Below are 18,222 nucleotides of genomic sequence, written 5' to 3'. Positions count from 1 at the left end.
AACAGAAAAACAGAAAATTATGATACAAACGACCCTTTTGTTGTGTCTCAATTGCCTCAGAATTTTGCGTCTTAATTGCTGTAAATTTTGTACAGTTTGAAAATGTGTTGATCGTCTTGTTTCATGAGCGCTATTTATTATCATTATTATTATTATTGCCATGTGTCTTTGAAAAAGATGTAAAAGAGAGCACTGAATTTATTCATTTATGCCTTCTGTGCAATGGTATGAACTGTGTACAGTTAAATCTATATGAGGAAAATAAAGCTGAATTGTCTTTGGGTTACCCTTGGTCGTGTTTCTGTTCAATACCTGAGCCTTTAAGGATAAAAATGAAACAGTGGGTAAACACACAAACACACCATTGTTATTTTGTGGACCGTCTGGTACAGGCAACAAGATTCAAACGCTTGTGACAAATTCAAGAAAATCAGGGCACTGCAAAAAAAAAAGATGTATCTTATCATTGCTGTCTTTATTATTTTTCTTTATCTAAACACCCTTAAGAGAGAGAGTAAACCCACAAATTAATTTACCCATTGAGAGCATTTACCACACACTTAGGCCTCTATTGAATTGTGGAGATCCATTTAGAACCTCTAACAGACAGTGGTCAGCCAGTTAACAGTGATGGATGTTGCTTTCCTGATCTCTCTCTCGCTCTCCCCCCATCTCTATCTTCCTCCCTTCCTCTGCTCCTCCATAATTATTTTCCTCTCTGAAATGGGGGTGGATGGCATGGACGATAAACATTCCCTGGCCAGCGAGGGAGTGAGAGGGAGAAAAAAGGAGAGAAATAACATGGGTATAGGATGGATGCCAAGATGTTGTCTTCACTGATTCAGCAGCAGGTTTACACAGTCAAATCTTTCCTCGATGTTAACACTGCTAACTAATTATAAACTGGCTTGTGAGGGATGGATAAATATGGTTGTGCCATCAGGAAACCCTGTCGATAAGCAACAGAGACAAATAGCCACTTGTACATCAATACGTCAAAGATGGTAGAGGAAATCAGTGTGTGTGTGTGTGTGTGTGTGTGTGTGTGTGTGTGTGCGTGCATGTGTGTGTAGGTGTGTGCAGCAGGTGCTCATTTGATTGCCTACTGACTCATAAAGTTGTAAAGCAATATTAACCTTCCGGAATCAAACCAACAATTTTAAAGTTTTACAGCAGCCCAAGAATTCAAAACATCAAACATCAACATCAAATACAAGAAAATGACAGAACACCCGACACTGTACTAAAGGCCTCATTAGTATGCAAGAAGGTGCAGCATTTGTCTGAGGGCAGGCCTGCCTTCCCTAAACCTAAGTGTTATTGATTCCCTCGTGTTTTAGCTATTCCTGGTGCATTATATAAACAAAAAGCAAAGAGTCAGCCTGGTTTGAGTTTGCACGTTTGCATAAAACGCCGCAAAAAAAGCAGATTTTAATTCAAACATTGATTGGCTGGGCATTAATGGATAGGCTTTAATAGTACTTCCGTACACAGATAAAGCACAACACAGGCAGTTAGGATTATTTACACGCCACTTACAGCACTAGAATACAAATAAATCTGGGGAAACTTCGTCCACTGTTGCTTTTGCGAAGATGACAAACACAAGCACAAATACCATTATCATCGATCGTAGGGCCTTTTATTACAAACTTCCTGAAGGAAACAGTTCTTATTTTCCTTCCTTAGGGGAAAATAAAAAAAATTAACATGCAAAAATGATAGGATTTCACCGCGGGCTCCGACTCAATCGTGCTGCGTCAAGACAGGGCATTTTTCTCCTGCAAATGATTCCATCCTCCCGGTGGTGAACAATGATCTGCAGGATGACAGAGTGAGCCTTAAAGAGGGGCTGGAGTCAAGCAGAGGCCTCTCAATGACACGCTCAAGGTTGTGGGCACAGGGCCGTTTTAATGCAAAACCCGGCCTTTCCACCCAGCAGTCGCTCCGCTCCAGATATAAAATAGATTTTGTGAAACCAGCGCAGGAGGGTTCATGACCAGGAGAAAAAACCCTCACAAATACTTTCATGGTGATACACATGGTGTTGGCTTCAGTGGAAACCACGTTTCCCAAAGGACCTGGGACACCTGATATGCAGGACAAATAGGAACAAAACAGACACAACCGTTTGTTTTCTAATCTACCAGCTTCTGTCCTGAGTGATTTGCCACCGTAAATGACAATAAACTTAAAGCTGATACATAGACAGAGTGAACCTTAGACACCTGTAAATGAAGTTCTCTCTCTCTCTCACTCCTATATTAGTGCAATTTCAAAAGAAGAGATTTCTGCTTACTGTTGGATTCGCCTTCACTCAACTGTGTGTGTGTGTGTGTGTGTGTTTGTGTGTGTGTGTGTGTGTGTGTGTGCGTGCGTGCGTGTGTGTGTGTGTGTGTGTGTGTGTGTGTGTGTGTGTGTGTGTGTGTGTGTGGGCGTGCGTGCGGGCATGCGTGTGTGCGTGCGTGCGTGTGTGTGTGTGTGTGTGCTGGGGGTGTGGTGGAGATGAGAGGAGGCGGCAGAGTGGGCACTAGAGGATTGCATTAAGTGTTGGCTGGAGCAACGACATGCTATTGCTTTTAGTCTTGAGCCAGTCAGAGGCTGCAGCAGCGTGGAAGACAGAGAGCAGAGAGAGAGTGAGGAGAGAGAGACTGATGTTGGGTGAGCAGAGGAAGGAGAGATGGGAGGAGGAGGAGGAGGAGGGGGGGGTTAGGGAAAGAAAGGGGTTTACAAAAAGGCCACGAAAGTTGGAAAAAAGAAGATCAGAAAGAGTGTGAGTGTGGAGCAGCGTCTTGAGATGGAGAGTTCCACACTCATTCATGTTCCAAACATAGCCCATCTGTGCTTAATACTGTTACGGATAGAGAGAGGGAGGGAGAGGGAGCGAGAGAGCGAGAGAGCGAGAGAGGGGATGCGGTTGTGGGAGGAGAGATGAGCACAGGTAACATTTAAAACGGCAGCGGGACATGGCGGGCCGAGTGGAGACGCTGCGGTTGGGACGAGCAGGGAGATGCAGTGTCAAAAGTTGAAAAGCTCAAAGGAAAATTGAGGCTCCATAATGGAAACGTAATGGGCTTAGTGTCAGAGTCTTGCAGACAAGCCGGAGATGGGGAGACATGGCTGCCGTCACCCCCTCTTACCTCCAGCTGGCGTAAAGGGGCTTAGGAAGCACTGCGGAGACGACGCGGGACCCGAAACAGGCTTTAAAGGTTCCCCAACAGCCTAATGGCTGCTGTGGGTGGAATGCAAAGCACAGAGAGGGCCACCGCTTGTCTCTTTGTGGCATGCGTTCAGCATCACATCTCAGATTCAGGACGACTACTCAAAAGGTTTTTTACTACCATCTCAGCAGAACTTATTTTACGTGAGACACTTTTGAAATGGTTCAGCTATTCCTGGCTGTAATTTCCTCTTTGATTCGTAGAGGAGGGCGTTAAACTCTCCCCAGGTAAAGCCCAGTACCCTCACATTGGTATTCACTTCAAGCCCTGTGCGCACACTCACAAGATGAATATTGAATTTGAATTGATGCAACTAGCCCTGACTGGCAATGCCAGGTAGCTAATTTACACAGATCTGTGACTGATTTGCAGAATCAAACCCCCATCGCTGCGACAGATTTGAGAAGGGACAACACAAGAAGAAACCGTTGCAGTAAAAAAAGAGAAAGACGAGGGATAGCGAGTTAAGGGATCGTGTTGTCCCAAATGTTTTGTTTAAATGTGCATTAGTTCTTTATGTAGCTAAGAGCTAGGGAAGAAGATTTAGTGTATTCTCAGTTGCACTAAGTTGTTTGCGTGTGTGAGAGGAGAGAATGTGCTGATCAGGCAGGCTTTGGCGCAAGTAAAGTAGATTTGGCCCCAGCTCATGTGTTGGTTATTTGGAGAACATCCAGATCTCTCAAGTGACATAATACAAGAGCGGGTTGGAGAGGCCACTGTTACGTGGGGAGGTGTGTGTGCTACACTACAGTTTGGACTTTAAAGGTTTTCTAAGCAGGAGCGAGCAGGATTACCATAGAGTACAGCTGCGTACAAAATGGCGTACGGCAAAATAGCAGCAGGAGGACATAGTATATCTGGTGAAAGATCGCAGCATAGAGACGCTGCACACTACGCTGGCGAGAGTACCCCCCAATGCATTGTGAGATATGGTAACAGAGGAAAAACAAGTCTAATTTAAAGCTTAATATGCAAGAGATATTTACTGGTGGCATTACAATTTTAAAATCAATGTCAGTTCCGCAGTGAGGTGAAGCGTAGACAGCAGGGTTATAGAAGTAGTAGTAGAAGCAGGCTCGATAAATCAACCCAAATACATGATCATTGCGACATGTCTACGAGCCAACAATCTCACAGCTTCTGCTGTTCTCAGATGTGATGAGGATGAACAAACTATTTTTCATTATTTTTGTTCCTGTTTTGCAAAGTGTGTAAAATATATTATTGCGTATTAACATCTAAAGGCTTCGGCTACAACATCTTGAGTACGATCAAAAATTATTTTGTATTATTATTGTCACTTTTTATTTTTTTCATGACTTGAATTCTACCAGGATTTATAAAATGAAATCATATAGATAACACAGTAGCCTCAACCACAATCAATAACTTAATTTCCTATTTAATTTAATAGACACTGTCAAACACCTTAATTACAAATGAAGAAAAGCACAGGAAATATATTTGTTGAAGACTTTAATAGCAATATATGACAGAGATCAGTGTATTCCTTGGAATTTAACAGAACTGAAGAATTTACAACCAAACTGAGCGGAACTGCAGCGTCCAAACCCGACCGAAGGGAGTAGCAGGATGCCAGACCTAAGACAGGAAAGTCAGTGAAGTTTTCTGTGGAAGAACACGTGGCATGCACTCGATTTCAGGTACCTGTCAATCTGAAGAACTACTGACCGCAGCTCCCGGCCGACTGAAATCAAGCACACCTCAAGAGTCTCAAATTGAATAAAATAAAACCAAACAAATTTGCAGACCTGGTCTACCTGCTGCTAAGGGTGCAAAAGGTCTCCTGAAGACTAAAAGAGTGTAAGGGGACGGGATGAACGTGGGATGGGTCGAGAAATATGATGAAGTTCAAACTGGATGTCTGGAACTGGAAGGATGGGGGGATGGAGGGATGGGGGGGGGGGGTGGAGTTCTAGCCTTTAGGAGCCGTGTACTGGCGTAAGAGGGAGGAGATGGCGCTGGATTCAGTGACCTCCTCCGGGAGCGAGCCCTCCTGGTCTTTGATGGAGGGATCTGCTCCGGCCTTCAGGAGAAGCTCCACAATCTCAGCAAATTCACACGCTGACGCTGCGCAGGGCGGAAGGAAGGTAGAGAGAGGAAACAAGAGAGAAAAAGTGTGGAGTGGAGTCAGGGAGAGAAGAACAATAGAAAGCGTTAAGGATGGAACACACTTCTATAGGACCATTGTAGGACTATGTCGCCCGTTAAAGGACCATACCATGTCAAATTGAGTCTTAACCCATTTACTACTTAACGCACACATCCATGTTGAGGTTTCTCACTCATGATCAATTGGCTGAAGAGCTAATGAAGTTTTTACAAATGGAGAAAATAAAGTACATTTAATACTTAAAGTCCCAGTAAAGCAAAAATAAAATTGGGTTGTGAGTTTGTCACACCACAGAAAATTGTGTTATTAACCACACAGCCAAATTTGAATGATTAAAAAAATCGTATATATATAAAAAAGTATATAAAATTAGGCTTCAAAATCGTGAAACCTAACACCTAATTGCGTTAACCGTGTAATAACATATAAACATTTACATTGGAGAAAATTACATGTTTAAATGTTGCTCTGAACCAGGTCCTATGTCTACTTGCTGACCTCAAAGCGCCGCTGTCTGGCTGCAGGACTCCCCGCTCTCTGGTGCCCCCTGCTGGCTCCTCCGCAGGTCAGGTCAGGGCTCTACGGCCTGCTAGCATGCAGCTAGTGCTAACAGAAACAAACCCTGCGCAGTCAAACTGACAGGACGGTTCTTTTTTGTTCCGGGCGTCCATGACATGATTTCACGGTCTCCCTGAAAACGCATTTAACTCCAGGTTTTTATTCCTGAAACAGCATTTTATCCTAAACTCCAGGCTGTTGGCTTAGCTTATTTCACCATTGATACTTCAATTCTGACCAGTGTTTATATAGTGTTAGGGGCAGGGGCCATGCTGAGTATGACTGCTCCACGTCATCGAGTCATATAGCCCCACCCAAAAAATCCGTACCACAAAAACGGTGAACCACACTTTAAGAAGAGAAGAGAAGAGAAGAATGATAAGGGTCAGTGAATTGTGGAGTCGGACAGTGATTTGTTTCTAAACACATTATACATGTTAGAAAGTAACGAAAACATGTGAAAAGACTGAACGATGTCGGACTGAATTGTGGAGTTAGATCCTGAAACTGTTTTTGTGGTACAGTTTTTTTTGGACAGGGCTTCATACTTCTGCACTACTACACACGTCATACTCGGCATGGCGCCTCCCCCTAACGCTATATAATCACCAGGTCGCAATCAGAGCATCAGTGGTGAAATAAGCGAAGCTAACAGCCCAGAGTTTGGGATAAAATGCTGTTTTGGGAATATACACCTGGAGTAAAATGCGTCCTCAGGGAGACCATGAACTCATGCCACGTCCGGAACAAAACAGAACCGTCCCGTCGGTTTGACCGCACAGGGTTTGGTTACGTTAGCATTAGCTGCATGCTCGCAGGCCGTGGAGCCCCAACCTAACCTGCGGAGGAGCCAGCAGGGGGCCCTGGAGAGTGGGGAGTCCCGCAGCCAGATAGCGCTTTGAGGTGAGCAACTAGACACAGGACTGGCTTCAGTGCAACATTTGAAAACATGGAATTTACTCCAATGTAAACGTTTAACGCGATGAATGCAATTGGGCGTGGTTTCAGCCTCTTCATTGGACACTTTTTTCATGATATTGAAACCTAGTTTTATTTACTTGATAATTTTTTTTAAAATCATTCATATTTGGCTGGGTGGTTTATAAAATATTTTTCTGTGGTGTGATAAACTCAGAATACATTTATTTTTGCTTTAGAGAGACTTTAAGGACAACCATTTCTCCCATATATGGAACTTTGTCAGAAATAAATATTTGTTTGGCAACTCAACTTTGATATATTGTACAGAAGAAATCTCTTGTGAATAAATCTCTGGATGTAACCTTCCTGGTGTTTAAAATGACAAATATTAACCAGAGGGTCAAACATTACCCATGAGCAAGGCATTTCAATAATTCCAGTCCTTCCAGTTCCCCAAAAAACAGATTGGGGCTGAAAAGGTGCATCTATTCATTACAATAATCAATTCTAAATATCCTCACATTTGATCAGTGGGAACCTGTTGGATCTTGCAGCGTAGTTCAGGTCTTAATATGGTGCATACTTAAAAAAAAGTGAATTTACCTTCATTACACTATAACTTCCACAGTTTAGCACCACGTGCGCAGTGCACGTAGTTAATGAAAAGCCCATCTGCAGGACCAGCGGTGACACTGGCCTAGACCCACGGCCACCTGGAACACTTCATTTCTGCCCCATTGGCAATTTGTGCCCCACTAAAAGCGGCTCCCCCCGACTGGATATAAGAGGAGTGGGGGTTGCACTTTCTTAACCCAGTTACAGTAGCGTTTCCTTGCATCCACCCCACGTGCATGCCTCTTTCCCTCCATCTCCCTCCCTTGTTCTGAGTGCTCTCCTCTCCTCCGCCTGTGTCAATCGCTCACCCTCTTAAAGAGCAGCCGATGTGCTCTGCCATGATCGCTGATGTCAGCAGCCCCACTGATTGACAGCCAGGCCTTTTAACCTCCAGTCCAGGGATGTGTGTGTACAGTGTGTGTGTGTGTGTGTGTGTCTGTGTTTGTGTGCGTGTATTTAAAATTATGATACATCAAAACGTGAAGGCATATGGTGTGATCACACACCCCTGTTGCACCTATTTGTGTGAATGCGTTTGTGTTTGTATATGTCTGTGTGTGTTATTGTTATACAGGGAGAATACACTTTAGAGCTCAACAGTGACTGCCCACTTTTTGACCAGCTCTGCTTCTGGAAGTGAATTTCCCATTCATTCCACTTTCAGAAAATCCTTATATAAAGAGTTTTAAGCCTGGAACCAAGCCAACCAACTACAAGATGAATCGTGACCATAAAACATTTGATTTGGAGCAAAAAAAAATTGGAAAACGGGGGAAAAAAGGCAAAAGTACAAAACTGCACATATTTTTAAGAGTCAAAGAACTACTCATCCCATAAACAATTGCAAATGATACCTTTCCAGCGTTTTCCAACCTAACGACAGTTAAGCGGGGTTCTTCTTGAATTTAATAGTTGTCATTACAGTGTTTATATAGTTAATAATAGTGTTGTAATCGTGGTTGCTCAGTGGTAAACGTGACGTAAACCATTGTAGAGTTCAGTGGTAGCAGTAAACATTTCCATGGTAACGGCGAGCTCCACCAATCGGAGTCGTTGCTGTTACACTTTAGGATAAGAATAAGGTTGATATCATACAGGCTTGTATACTTGTGCTTCTACAGGCACAGATACCATCCTTTCACAATCTCATAGCTTGTGGTAAGTCTACCTTGGTTGGTTACGACATTACGGCTAATAATCAAGATCCTCGATTCAGAATATTTTATTATTAAACCTTTATATAGCCAGGTAAGTCTAAATGAGATTACAAGTGTCATTTTTGATAAGATAGCAGCAATATAGTGTTTCAAATAACATGCAAGCAAACCTTAAAAGCACATAAAACAAAACATACAGTAGCAACTCACAGAATCACATGCCAAAGAAGACAGACAGGAGGAAACAGATTCAGCTCAGGAAGCAATTACAAGTTCTAATTTAATTTGCCTCCAAACCCTTCACTACATTTTTAAATGTCCTAATCGGGATCAACTCATCGAGCTCATCGAATATTAATGGGATTCTCACTTCCGGAAACTCACTGTTGAGCTCTATTCTCTGTGCGTCAGACAGACAGACAGACAGAGCCTGTCATCTTTCAGTCGGATCTACTTATTAAAGGTGTGACTCATCCCGTCGGCCGCCATCACACTCCATCCCCTGTTTCCTCTGAATAGAAAGTTATTTTGCTGTGCGCACACGTGGCAGGTGTCTGCTGGAGGCCTTGAGCTGTAAAAAGCACCCGGCCCCCGGGGGAGCCGTAGAGAACGAGAACAATTTATGGTGAGCAGTAAACCCCCGATTAATCACTTGCCAGCTCGTGTGGCCCTGTGCAAAGAGAGGTGGGAATGAATTTTCATTCTCTGCTATTTGTCTCCTGGAGTTCATCGCTAATGTTTATTAGTTATTATCCTGCATCCTCGGGATTTCCTTGTGAGCGCTGTGCGCATGCTCGCATAAGTGTGACATGCGGAGTAGTGTGCGAGATTGTGCTGGTGTTGTGTGTATGAATGATAAGGAGTGTGTGCGTGTGTGTGTGTGTGTGTGTGTGTGTGTGTGTGTGTGTGTGTGTGATGTGACACATGTCCACTCTTGTGGCCAGGGGGGCAGATGGTGTAAACAAACAAACCAACACACACACATGCACATAGTATGTGTGTGTTGGGGTACGAGGAGGTCAGGGGAGCTTGAGGAGCACTACTGATTTCCTCAGGGAGGTCTGGTGATTACCACATACACACACACACACACACACACACACACACACACACACACACACACACACACACACACACACACACATGTGCACACGCACACTTTCACACAACCAAACACAAAGTGAAAAAACATTTTCAGAAATTGAGACGTCCACAAACAAAACCATGTAAACACACAAAGATGCAAGCTAATATAAAAGTGCACACACACACACACACACACACACACACACACACACACACACACACACACACACACACACACACACACACACACACACACACACACACACACACACACACAATGAGCAAGAGAGTGATGGAAACAGGGAGGAATTGGAGAGACTCTGATGGATGAAATGCACCTGAAATAGCAACTGTTGAAAGGAGGGATGAGAAGGAAAATGGGGGAGAGAGTGAGAGGCAGCCAGAGGGGAATATGGACAATTTGAGGAAGAATGACAGGAAAGCAGCGGCTGAAAACAAACTAGATCAAGTGTGAGCACAGCAAACTACTAAAAAATGAGAGATAGTTATTATTGTCAGGAGTCTTCTTACCGTAATGCAAAGCTGTCTGTCCTTCATCATCCTGTAAAAAACAAAGAAACAGATTTCATCAACTCTGGAACAAAGAACGGTGTTCAAATTATAAGACATTCTGTCGTTAGAAAACCAAATCTAGTGTTATCATTGAGCTGAAGAAAAAGTGTGCCATGTGTTTAGCTGCCCAAAAAGAGAAGGGATCACAGAAAATGACATTAGATATTAACCCAAGAGCCCTATAACTTGCAGGTGATAAATCTGTATTCTCCATATTCTGCGTTTCTTTAATCCTCATCAATTAGTTGTGTCGTATGGTGATGATTTTAATTTATCCTCATAGCATGAAACACACGACCTTGTACTCTAAATCAATGATGAGACCAGATGACTCAAGATTTCGTACAATATTAGTCGTTTTCGAGGGGTGTTTTAATGGAAAAATAAAGTTGATTTTCACATCATGCTTCACATAATAGTTCCATGTCATGAACTCCAGATGGTTTCTTAAAAATAAAGATATATTTGATATATTCTTCAAGCTCTCCATCCTGGGTTAACCTGGTGTAGTAGCACGACTGAGGCTCTGTGTCCTAATGATGGAAGGCCAGGAGACGGCTACAGGACGAGTGCTGGAGATCAATCTCAGGTGGACGGGTGTGTGGGTGGGTGCGTGGGTGGGGGTCTCTGAGCATCCTAAATGAATTAACCATGGATGTTATGTGACCCTGACACACAATAGCTCAGGGACAAAGGAGGGATGACTTCTGACTGGTATGACTATGATGATGGCCTCTTGTACGTTTGTGTGTGTGAGTGTGTGTGTGTGTGTGTGTGTGTGTGTGTGTGTGTGTGTGTCTTTTTCCACAATAAAAATGAAACAAGGGCCGAGGGGTCATTGGAAGAGGTTTAACTGTTACACGTATTGTGAAAGAGTGCATGTGTCTACGTATCTGTGTGTGTGTGTGTGTGTGTGTGTGTGTGTACTGACACACCATATATGACAGGCATCGTCAACATGAGATTCAGGTCTTAATCACCCCTCCAGTCAGCCTTTTTCACCTCGTTACTATGATGAATGGTCAGATTGTTTCCTCCAATCTCGGCACAGGGCTCCGCCCGCCCATGGAGACGGGTACGATACTTCAGTCCAGAGATGATCTGAACTTTTTAGAATTAAATCTCACCACCATAAATAGGACATACCACCAAATGACTTAACATTATAACGTCCAATATAATTTGTTACTCTGATATCATGTTTACGCTTTGTTAGACATTAGTTACACTTTCCATTCTTCCGCTTAAACTGACTTTCCTTGCCTCACTTTTTTTTCTCTTTTCCTCTGACCGCCGTCAATCCTTTCGTCACCTCGTCCACCCTCTTCCCTTCACTCTTCCACTACTTATCCTCACCTACGACTCTCAAATTTGTCCTCTCCACCCTCCCAGTTTCTAGTCCTGCTCATACTCTGAACAACCTTCCATTTTACTCTGCTCTTCTCCATCCCTTAATCTCATTTTCCTTGGCTTCTTATTTTAAAATCACCCCCCCCCCTCTCTCTCTCGCTCTCTCTCTCTCTCTCTCTCTCTCTCTCTCTCTCTCTCTCTCTCTCTCTCTCTCTCTCTCTCTCTCTCTCTCTCTCTCTCTCTCTCTCTCTCTCTCTCTCTCTCTCTCTCTCTCTCTCTCGGGCAGCACTTCAGGGACCTGCTGATTGGATAAGAGCCTTCTATTCCCTGAGGAGGGATCACGGAACACTGATGCAAATCACCACCAGTGGAGAAGTGTGCCGCTGTTAGCTCAAGACAACAATACAGTCTGTCCGCCAGTCAAATAGCAGCGTGCGCTTAGTAACCATGTAGTATTTACATCCTATCTGCCGCTCACAATAAGGGATGACGACCCAGTCCTGCCGAATTGACTTCGGAAATAAATTATTAATTAAATATCTTTTCTTGTCGATGGTTTTTGATATCATTGTATGAACCATTACCAGACTAAGGGATGACCAAAGATGGAATTGTTGGAAACTGCGTGCTTGCATGTTAAATTGTTTATTCCCCAGAATAGCAAAATGTCTAACACACCTGGACACACACTTACAGGGCCACACAATAGAGCAGTGACAGATGTGCACATTGTGCATGTTGATGCACATACATACAGTTATAATTAAAGTGTAAGGGGTTTAAACTCTAATCTGTAGCCAACGTTAATCTGCACTTGGTCCCTGCGCACGCGCATGCACGTACACACGCACACGTGCACGTACACACACACACACACACACACACACACACACGCACACTTTGTCACAATAACTCACACTTACAGGAGCAAGACACAGATAGCCCGCAGGCAGGAACTATCCAATTTCATTGGATCTAATTTTGACAGACAGTGTATTCCGTTTTGGCCCCAAAAACAGATATGTAGCCCACATGTGGGTGTGCACGTGTTTGTTTCTTTTATAATAGCAAGATAGATGGACGCAGTCTGTGTGCCTGTGTCTGTGTGTGTGTGTTTGTGTGTGAATGAATCTGTGCATACTTCTTGCATGTGCACGAGAAGGGTCAGTAACCTGTCCTGTCCTCTCAGCGTTCCCTAATGCTCCGGCATCCAGGACGGAGGCTTGATGGAATCACAGGAAATTGGATTGTTTTCCATTTGCTTTGGACGCTGCACGAGAGAGAGAGAGAGAGAGAAAGAGAGAGAGACTCTTCCCCCTCATGGCTGTGGCACAGTGAGCTACCACGGCATTTTCCCATCTCATGTATTCCCATTCCCATCCCATTACAGAGGCACGTCGGACCAAAACCTGTGCTTTTAAGTGTCATCCTAAGTTTCCCCTTGCGCAGCAGAAAAGGCGGGCTGGATGTCAGCATAAGGCTCAATAAAACAGGCAACCGCACAATAGCTGCAGTGGAGGATCCCGCAGTGCGTGGTGCACTAATGGACTGGGCCAATATTCTTAGGAGCAGCACACACAGACAGAGATTGACGTTATTTGGTACAATTGCAGCGCTGGTGAAGTCCACTCAGAGTAATCCATCATTTCAACCACACATATGATGCAAAGCAAGAAGGATGAAAGAGGTATGAAGTGAGTCACAGCTGCAAAGAGATGTGAGAGTTGTTTCTGAAATTTGTTTTTATTAGCCAGGGTTTATTATCCAGAATAGTGATAGCGACCGAATCACAGTCTTGTGGTAAAAAAAAATGTACATGATGTGAGTGCATGTGAGGGATATACTTGACAAGAAGCCCACCTCTGTCTTGCACATGAATCGCTGGATGATGGAAGGGAAGGTACCAGATACAAATATAAATATAAACATGGGTGAATCTTGAGAGCAGCACACAGGGCTTCTTCACATAGGGCTACAGTATCAATACAATATCAATATATCGATATGAAAGTAGATATCATCTGGGATTTTAGTTATAATATTGTGATATCGTTAAATATCTTACATTACAGTAATGCAATTTTAGGAACTTGGTAGATCGTTCTAGCTGTTCTAATCAACGCCTTTACCTGCTTGGTTAGAATATCCACTGCCAATGATTTCTCAAATATTTATTTTGTGTAAATATATTATGAAAGCACCAATATCCATCCGCAAAATATAATCAAAACATCGTTATGGAGGAATTTATTAAAAAAATGTTGCGATATTTAATTTTGTGAATATCGTCCAGACTTCAATATCACAGTTGTATCCAATTCTGAAAAATTGTTAAAAAGTTGAAAACTCTCAGTCACACCTGTTTACACTTGGAAGGAACATTACATCTGTCTGGTCTGGAGATCAAGGGCACGTCGGAGGAAACTGACCAAACTCAGTCGAGGATAAAAGTAGGACAAGGAGGCCCCACGAGTCCATTCCCGTCCAAAATGAGGTTTACGGCCAGTCTGTCTGTGTGTGCGGCTGTCTGTGTTCCAGCCAGACAAGAGATTGTGGGTAGAGGGTAAAGCCCCGTCAAATCCACCACCATCTGTAGATCCTGCTGCAGTATATGAAACACAAGAGGGGCAGTTTGTGTGTGTGTGTGTGTGTGTGCGTGCGTGTGCGTGCGTGTTACCATGCCATGCCAGCCTGCTTCATGGATCACAAAAAGCTCTCTTGTTTTCAGACCATGCCAATCCATTCCAACCGCCCACGACCCGGGGCATATGGTAGGTGTTCCGAAAGCCATTGTAGGGATTTACTCCCCTAACTCTCTCCGTCACTCTGCTCCGTCACTCTCAATCTGCTCCCGTTTTTGTTTAAGTCATCACGCTCTTGTTCTGGTATCCAATCACAAATTCTTTTCACAGCCTTCATTGTCGGCCACAACTCAATGTCGAGACCTCGTTGCTTTCGAGCCAAATCAGCACATGTCCCGGGGCACCTGGGAAACTAAAAGTTGACACCTTGTTGCCTGGTGCATGTGTCCATTATTCTGTCTTTCCAAACATTCTGCTCACAAAACTGATATTTTTCATATTTTTCAAACAGTATTTTTCAGGTTTTCAACTATTACCGTACAATAGTCTTTAAAATTACAGGTTACCGTTAAGGCACATATTTTTTTAGGTCAGGAGGAGACAACAACATAAGTTCCGATTTTAATCTTTCTCTGCCTCTTTCTGTAGTCATTTAGGGCTTTGCTCCCTATCAGTTTTCGATACCTGCAATTAAAGGAAAATGTCTGCTTTCAGGTTCTACATTTAGTTTGACAGTAGCAACAGACATGGATGTCTTAGTTGCTTTTGTGTGAATACTGTCAAAGTAAATGCTTGTTTTTGGATGGGCACCCGGCCCAGTCATTTTGAGTGTACAGTCCTGTCTGTCCTGTACCTGCAATACCTTCTACCTCTTCATCAGCTATCTTTGACTCCGTCTGATCTTCCTGGCTTTCTCGCAGTCAACTTATTTTCATCCAGTTCTTCCCATCCCCCATCCCCCCTCCTCTCCCCGCCTCCCCTTCTGTCCCTGACAGCAACATTAAACAAGTGGGGAAAAATGGACAAGCAATTATGATTTATGATCGATGCATGCAGCGGCTGCTGACTTTTATAATGACTGCGTTTCAGGAGGGAGATGAGGACGGGGGGGTGTTGGGGGGCAGCACCAAAGGGATGTAGAGAAGAGAGTAGTAAGGGAGACTGAAAAAAAGGAGAGAGAGAGAGAGAGAGAGAGAGAGAGAGAAAAGAAAAGACTGAAGAATAGGAGAAGAGGGAGAGGAGACCAAGATAAAAAGGAAAAAAAGAGGGATAGAAATTGAGGGAAAAATATGGAGGAAAGGGAGTAAAAGATAATGAGAGATGAGAGAGAGAATGTGTGTGTGTGTGTGGGTTGGGATGATCAGGCTGCTGTGGAGGGGAATCAATAGGCGACTGGAACCATTCATATACAGATCCTGGCAGATAGCAGAATTATGATGAGCAGCTGCCATCAATCAGACAGCAGCAGCACACAGACCCTGACACACACACATGCACACACGCACGCACACCCACACGCACACACGACTTAAGCACAGAGAGTTACAGAACCCTCCTTCTTTGTTGAAGTCCCCGGTTTAGCAATACTTTGCTTTTCCGGTCATTTATGTATGATGCCATTACCTGGGACTGACTACCAATGATCAAAAAATAAGGGTTGGGTTAAACAACTATATAATGTGAATGACTATAATGAGCAATGGAAAATTTAAAAAGCCGTCCTTAAAACAAAATAAAGTTTGCATTTTTTTTTAAAACCACATCAGTGTTTTCTTCATAGCTTGTAGCCCGTTATGGACAGAACAATGAATAGGATAAATGTGTTTTCTCTTTGCGACTATGTTTTTTTAATTTGTGTGGGGGTTGGGTTTGCGCACATGAATGTTTATATGTGTGAGATTGCTCTAATGTATGTGTGTGTGGGTGTGTGTGTGTGTCTGTGTGTGCACTGGGGAGGCCCCGGTGTTAAAAGGATCGGCAGACAGGGGCCAGCCCTAATTGAATCTGTGTCCCCTCTCAGAGCGGGAGGATAACCTTGCCACTCAGTGTGTGTGTGTGTGTGTGTGTGTGTGTGTGTGTGTGTGTGTGTGTGTGTGTGTGTATAAGCACTGCTACCGGAATTAGCCCAACGAAACACACACACACACACACACACACACACACACACACACACACACACACACACACACACACACACACACACACACACACACACACACACACACACACACACACACACACGCGCTGCCCTCCACCTCCCAGAAGTGTCCTTCAGGTGCCCAGGCCACCCCCCACCTGGATGCACAGCCTAAGCAGTCCAGCACAGGAAGTTACAGAACGGTCCCAAAACAGACTCTCGGCATCTCACTTATTTTCAACTGTGATGTGTCCCCAATTCCCGCAGCAGCCAGCGAGCCTGCTTGTTCCCGTGGGACACCTTAGCCTCCATTAAAGCCATCAGAGCAGGGGGCTGGTGCCGGGCAGGGGGCGGGGGTGGGTCTTGGGGATTGACACTGAGAATTAACATCCCCCCACACACACACTGTCCTCCTGCGGCTCATCGATGATGATTAAAAAGAAATATATGAAAGAAATAAATACATAAAAGAGTGTAATATGAAAATCAATGGCCGGTCAGAGAGTGGGCTGGAGCTGACGCATTTGGAGTGAGGGACTCGTAAAGCTGAGTAGTGCGGGAGACAGATGGAAGGCAAAACACTTACTTTGTTTATTCCCCTCTCTCTCTCCCTCCCTCCCTCTCTCTCTCTCTCTCTCTCTCTCTCTCTCTCTCTCTCTCTCTCTCTCTGTCTACATCTTACTCTCACACTCTCAATCTCTCTTTCCCCCTCTCTCCGTCTGAAACGGTTGAGGACAGCTTTAATGCTCCTGACAATTTATTGTGGACGGTTAAGAACGATGGGAATCAAATAGCAGAGTGCAGGCGAAGCGCACTGAGTGGCCAATAAGAACAATTCACCAGCTGACGACGGCTAAGAGGACTGTTACCTGCTGGAATTACCCTTTAGACTGTACTATTACTGTCAAATGCCCGGCCGTTTTCTTAGTGTTCGTATTATAGATTCATAACTGCATTTGGGTCTGAGAGGACCTTTTAACACGGCACGGCAACACGTTTTCATTTCACTGAGCCAAGGTAATGCACACTGTGTGCTAAAATATGAAGCACATCAGCCCAGCTTACTCATGTATATAAAACACTTATCGTTTCTGACAGGGGTTCAGAAGTTTTTAACGTGACTTTGGAAGTGAGAACGTGCATGTGTATGAACGAAACGAACTAAACACACACACACGCACGAGGCCTTCGACCAACTCAGACCTCTGACCTTGATGATGATGACATGCTTTTTGTTTATTTTAAGAAGTCAGAAGATTAACCTGTTCCACAGCCATTGATCAACTCTGGAACCGCAACCAGTAGTGGGAGTTTCAGTTACCACCATAAGCCAGCATAAAATATATAAAGACATTCTTCACCACTGTTCAGTTGTGATATGGGATACTGGAAGGCCCTCAAAATACCTATCGGCCTCCGCTTACATTTTTTTTTTTTTTTTTAATAATCTGCTAAACCAATAACGCACCAACCTGTTACTGTGGCTTCCTTAAAATATCTCTATTGAGCCTGTGTTCAACGGACACGTTTTAAGACCCATGGAGAGCATCGAACTGTACCACCTTGCATGTTCATCTGCATGAGCCCCCATACTGCCACTCAGATAGACAATACACACGCATGAGTAAGCACATACCTTTATAAACTAACTTTTATTTTCCAGCACTTTAATTCTTGTTTTTCCTGTATATCTTTTCTCTCTAATTTTACTTTTCGTCACGATTTTTTTTTAACCATTTTTTGAATTTCCTTCTCCTTCCTTTGTCCTCCTTACATCCCCAACTCCTCCTCCTGCACCTCCTTCTCTCTCTTAAACACCCTATATGTTCTCTCTCTAACACACACACACACACACACACACACACACACACACACACAATTATGAGGA

At 43.8% G+C, this 18,222-nt stretch overlaps 1 protein-coding gene across 1 annotated transcript in view; it reads right to left on the bottom strand.

The window, feature by feature from the left end:
• Positions 1–4,698: 4,698 nt before the first annotated feature.
• Positions 4,699–18,222, bottom strand: part of acbd6 (acyl-CoA binding domain containing 6) — a 32,244-nt gene continuing 18,720 nt past the window's right edge. Inside the window, exons 7-8 of the mRNA XM_080012214.1 lie at positions 10,224–10,254; positions 4,699–5,312 (exon numbers count right to left, since the gene is read on the bottom strand). Of these exons, the coding sequence (XP_079868340.1) occupies positions 5,158–5,312; positions 10,224–10,254 (186 nt within the window). The 3' untranslated portion in view covers positions 4,699–5,157. The remainder of the gene's footprint in view (positions 5,313–10,223; positions 10,255–18,222) is intronic.

The sequence above is a fragment of the Zeus faber genome (genome assembly GCF_960531495.2).
Source record: "Zeus faber genome assembly, chromosome: 1".
NCBI lineage: Eukaryota > Metazoa > Chordata > Actinopteri > Zeiformes > Zeidae > Zeus > Zeus faber.
The sequence above is the reverse complement of the archived record's forward strand: the minus strand, read 5'-3'. Positions and strand labels throughout refer to the sequence as shown.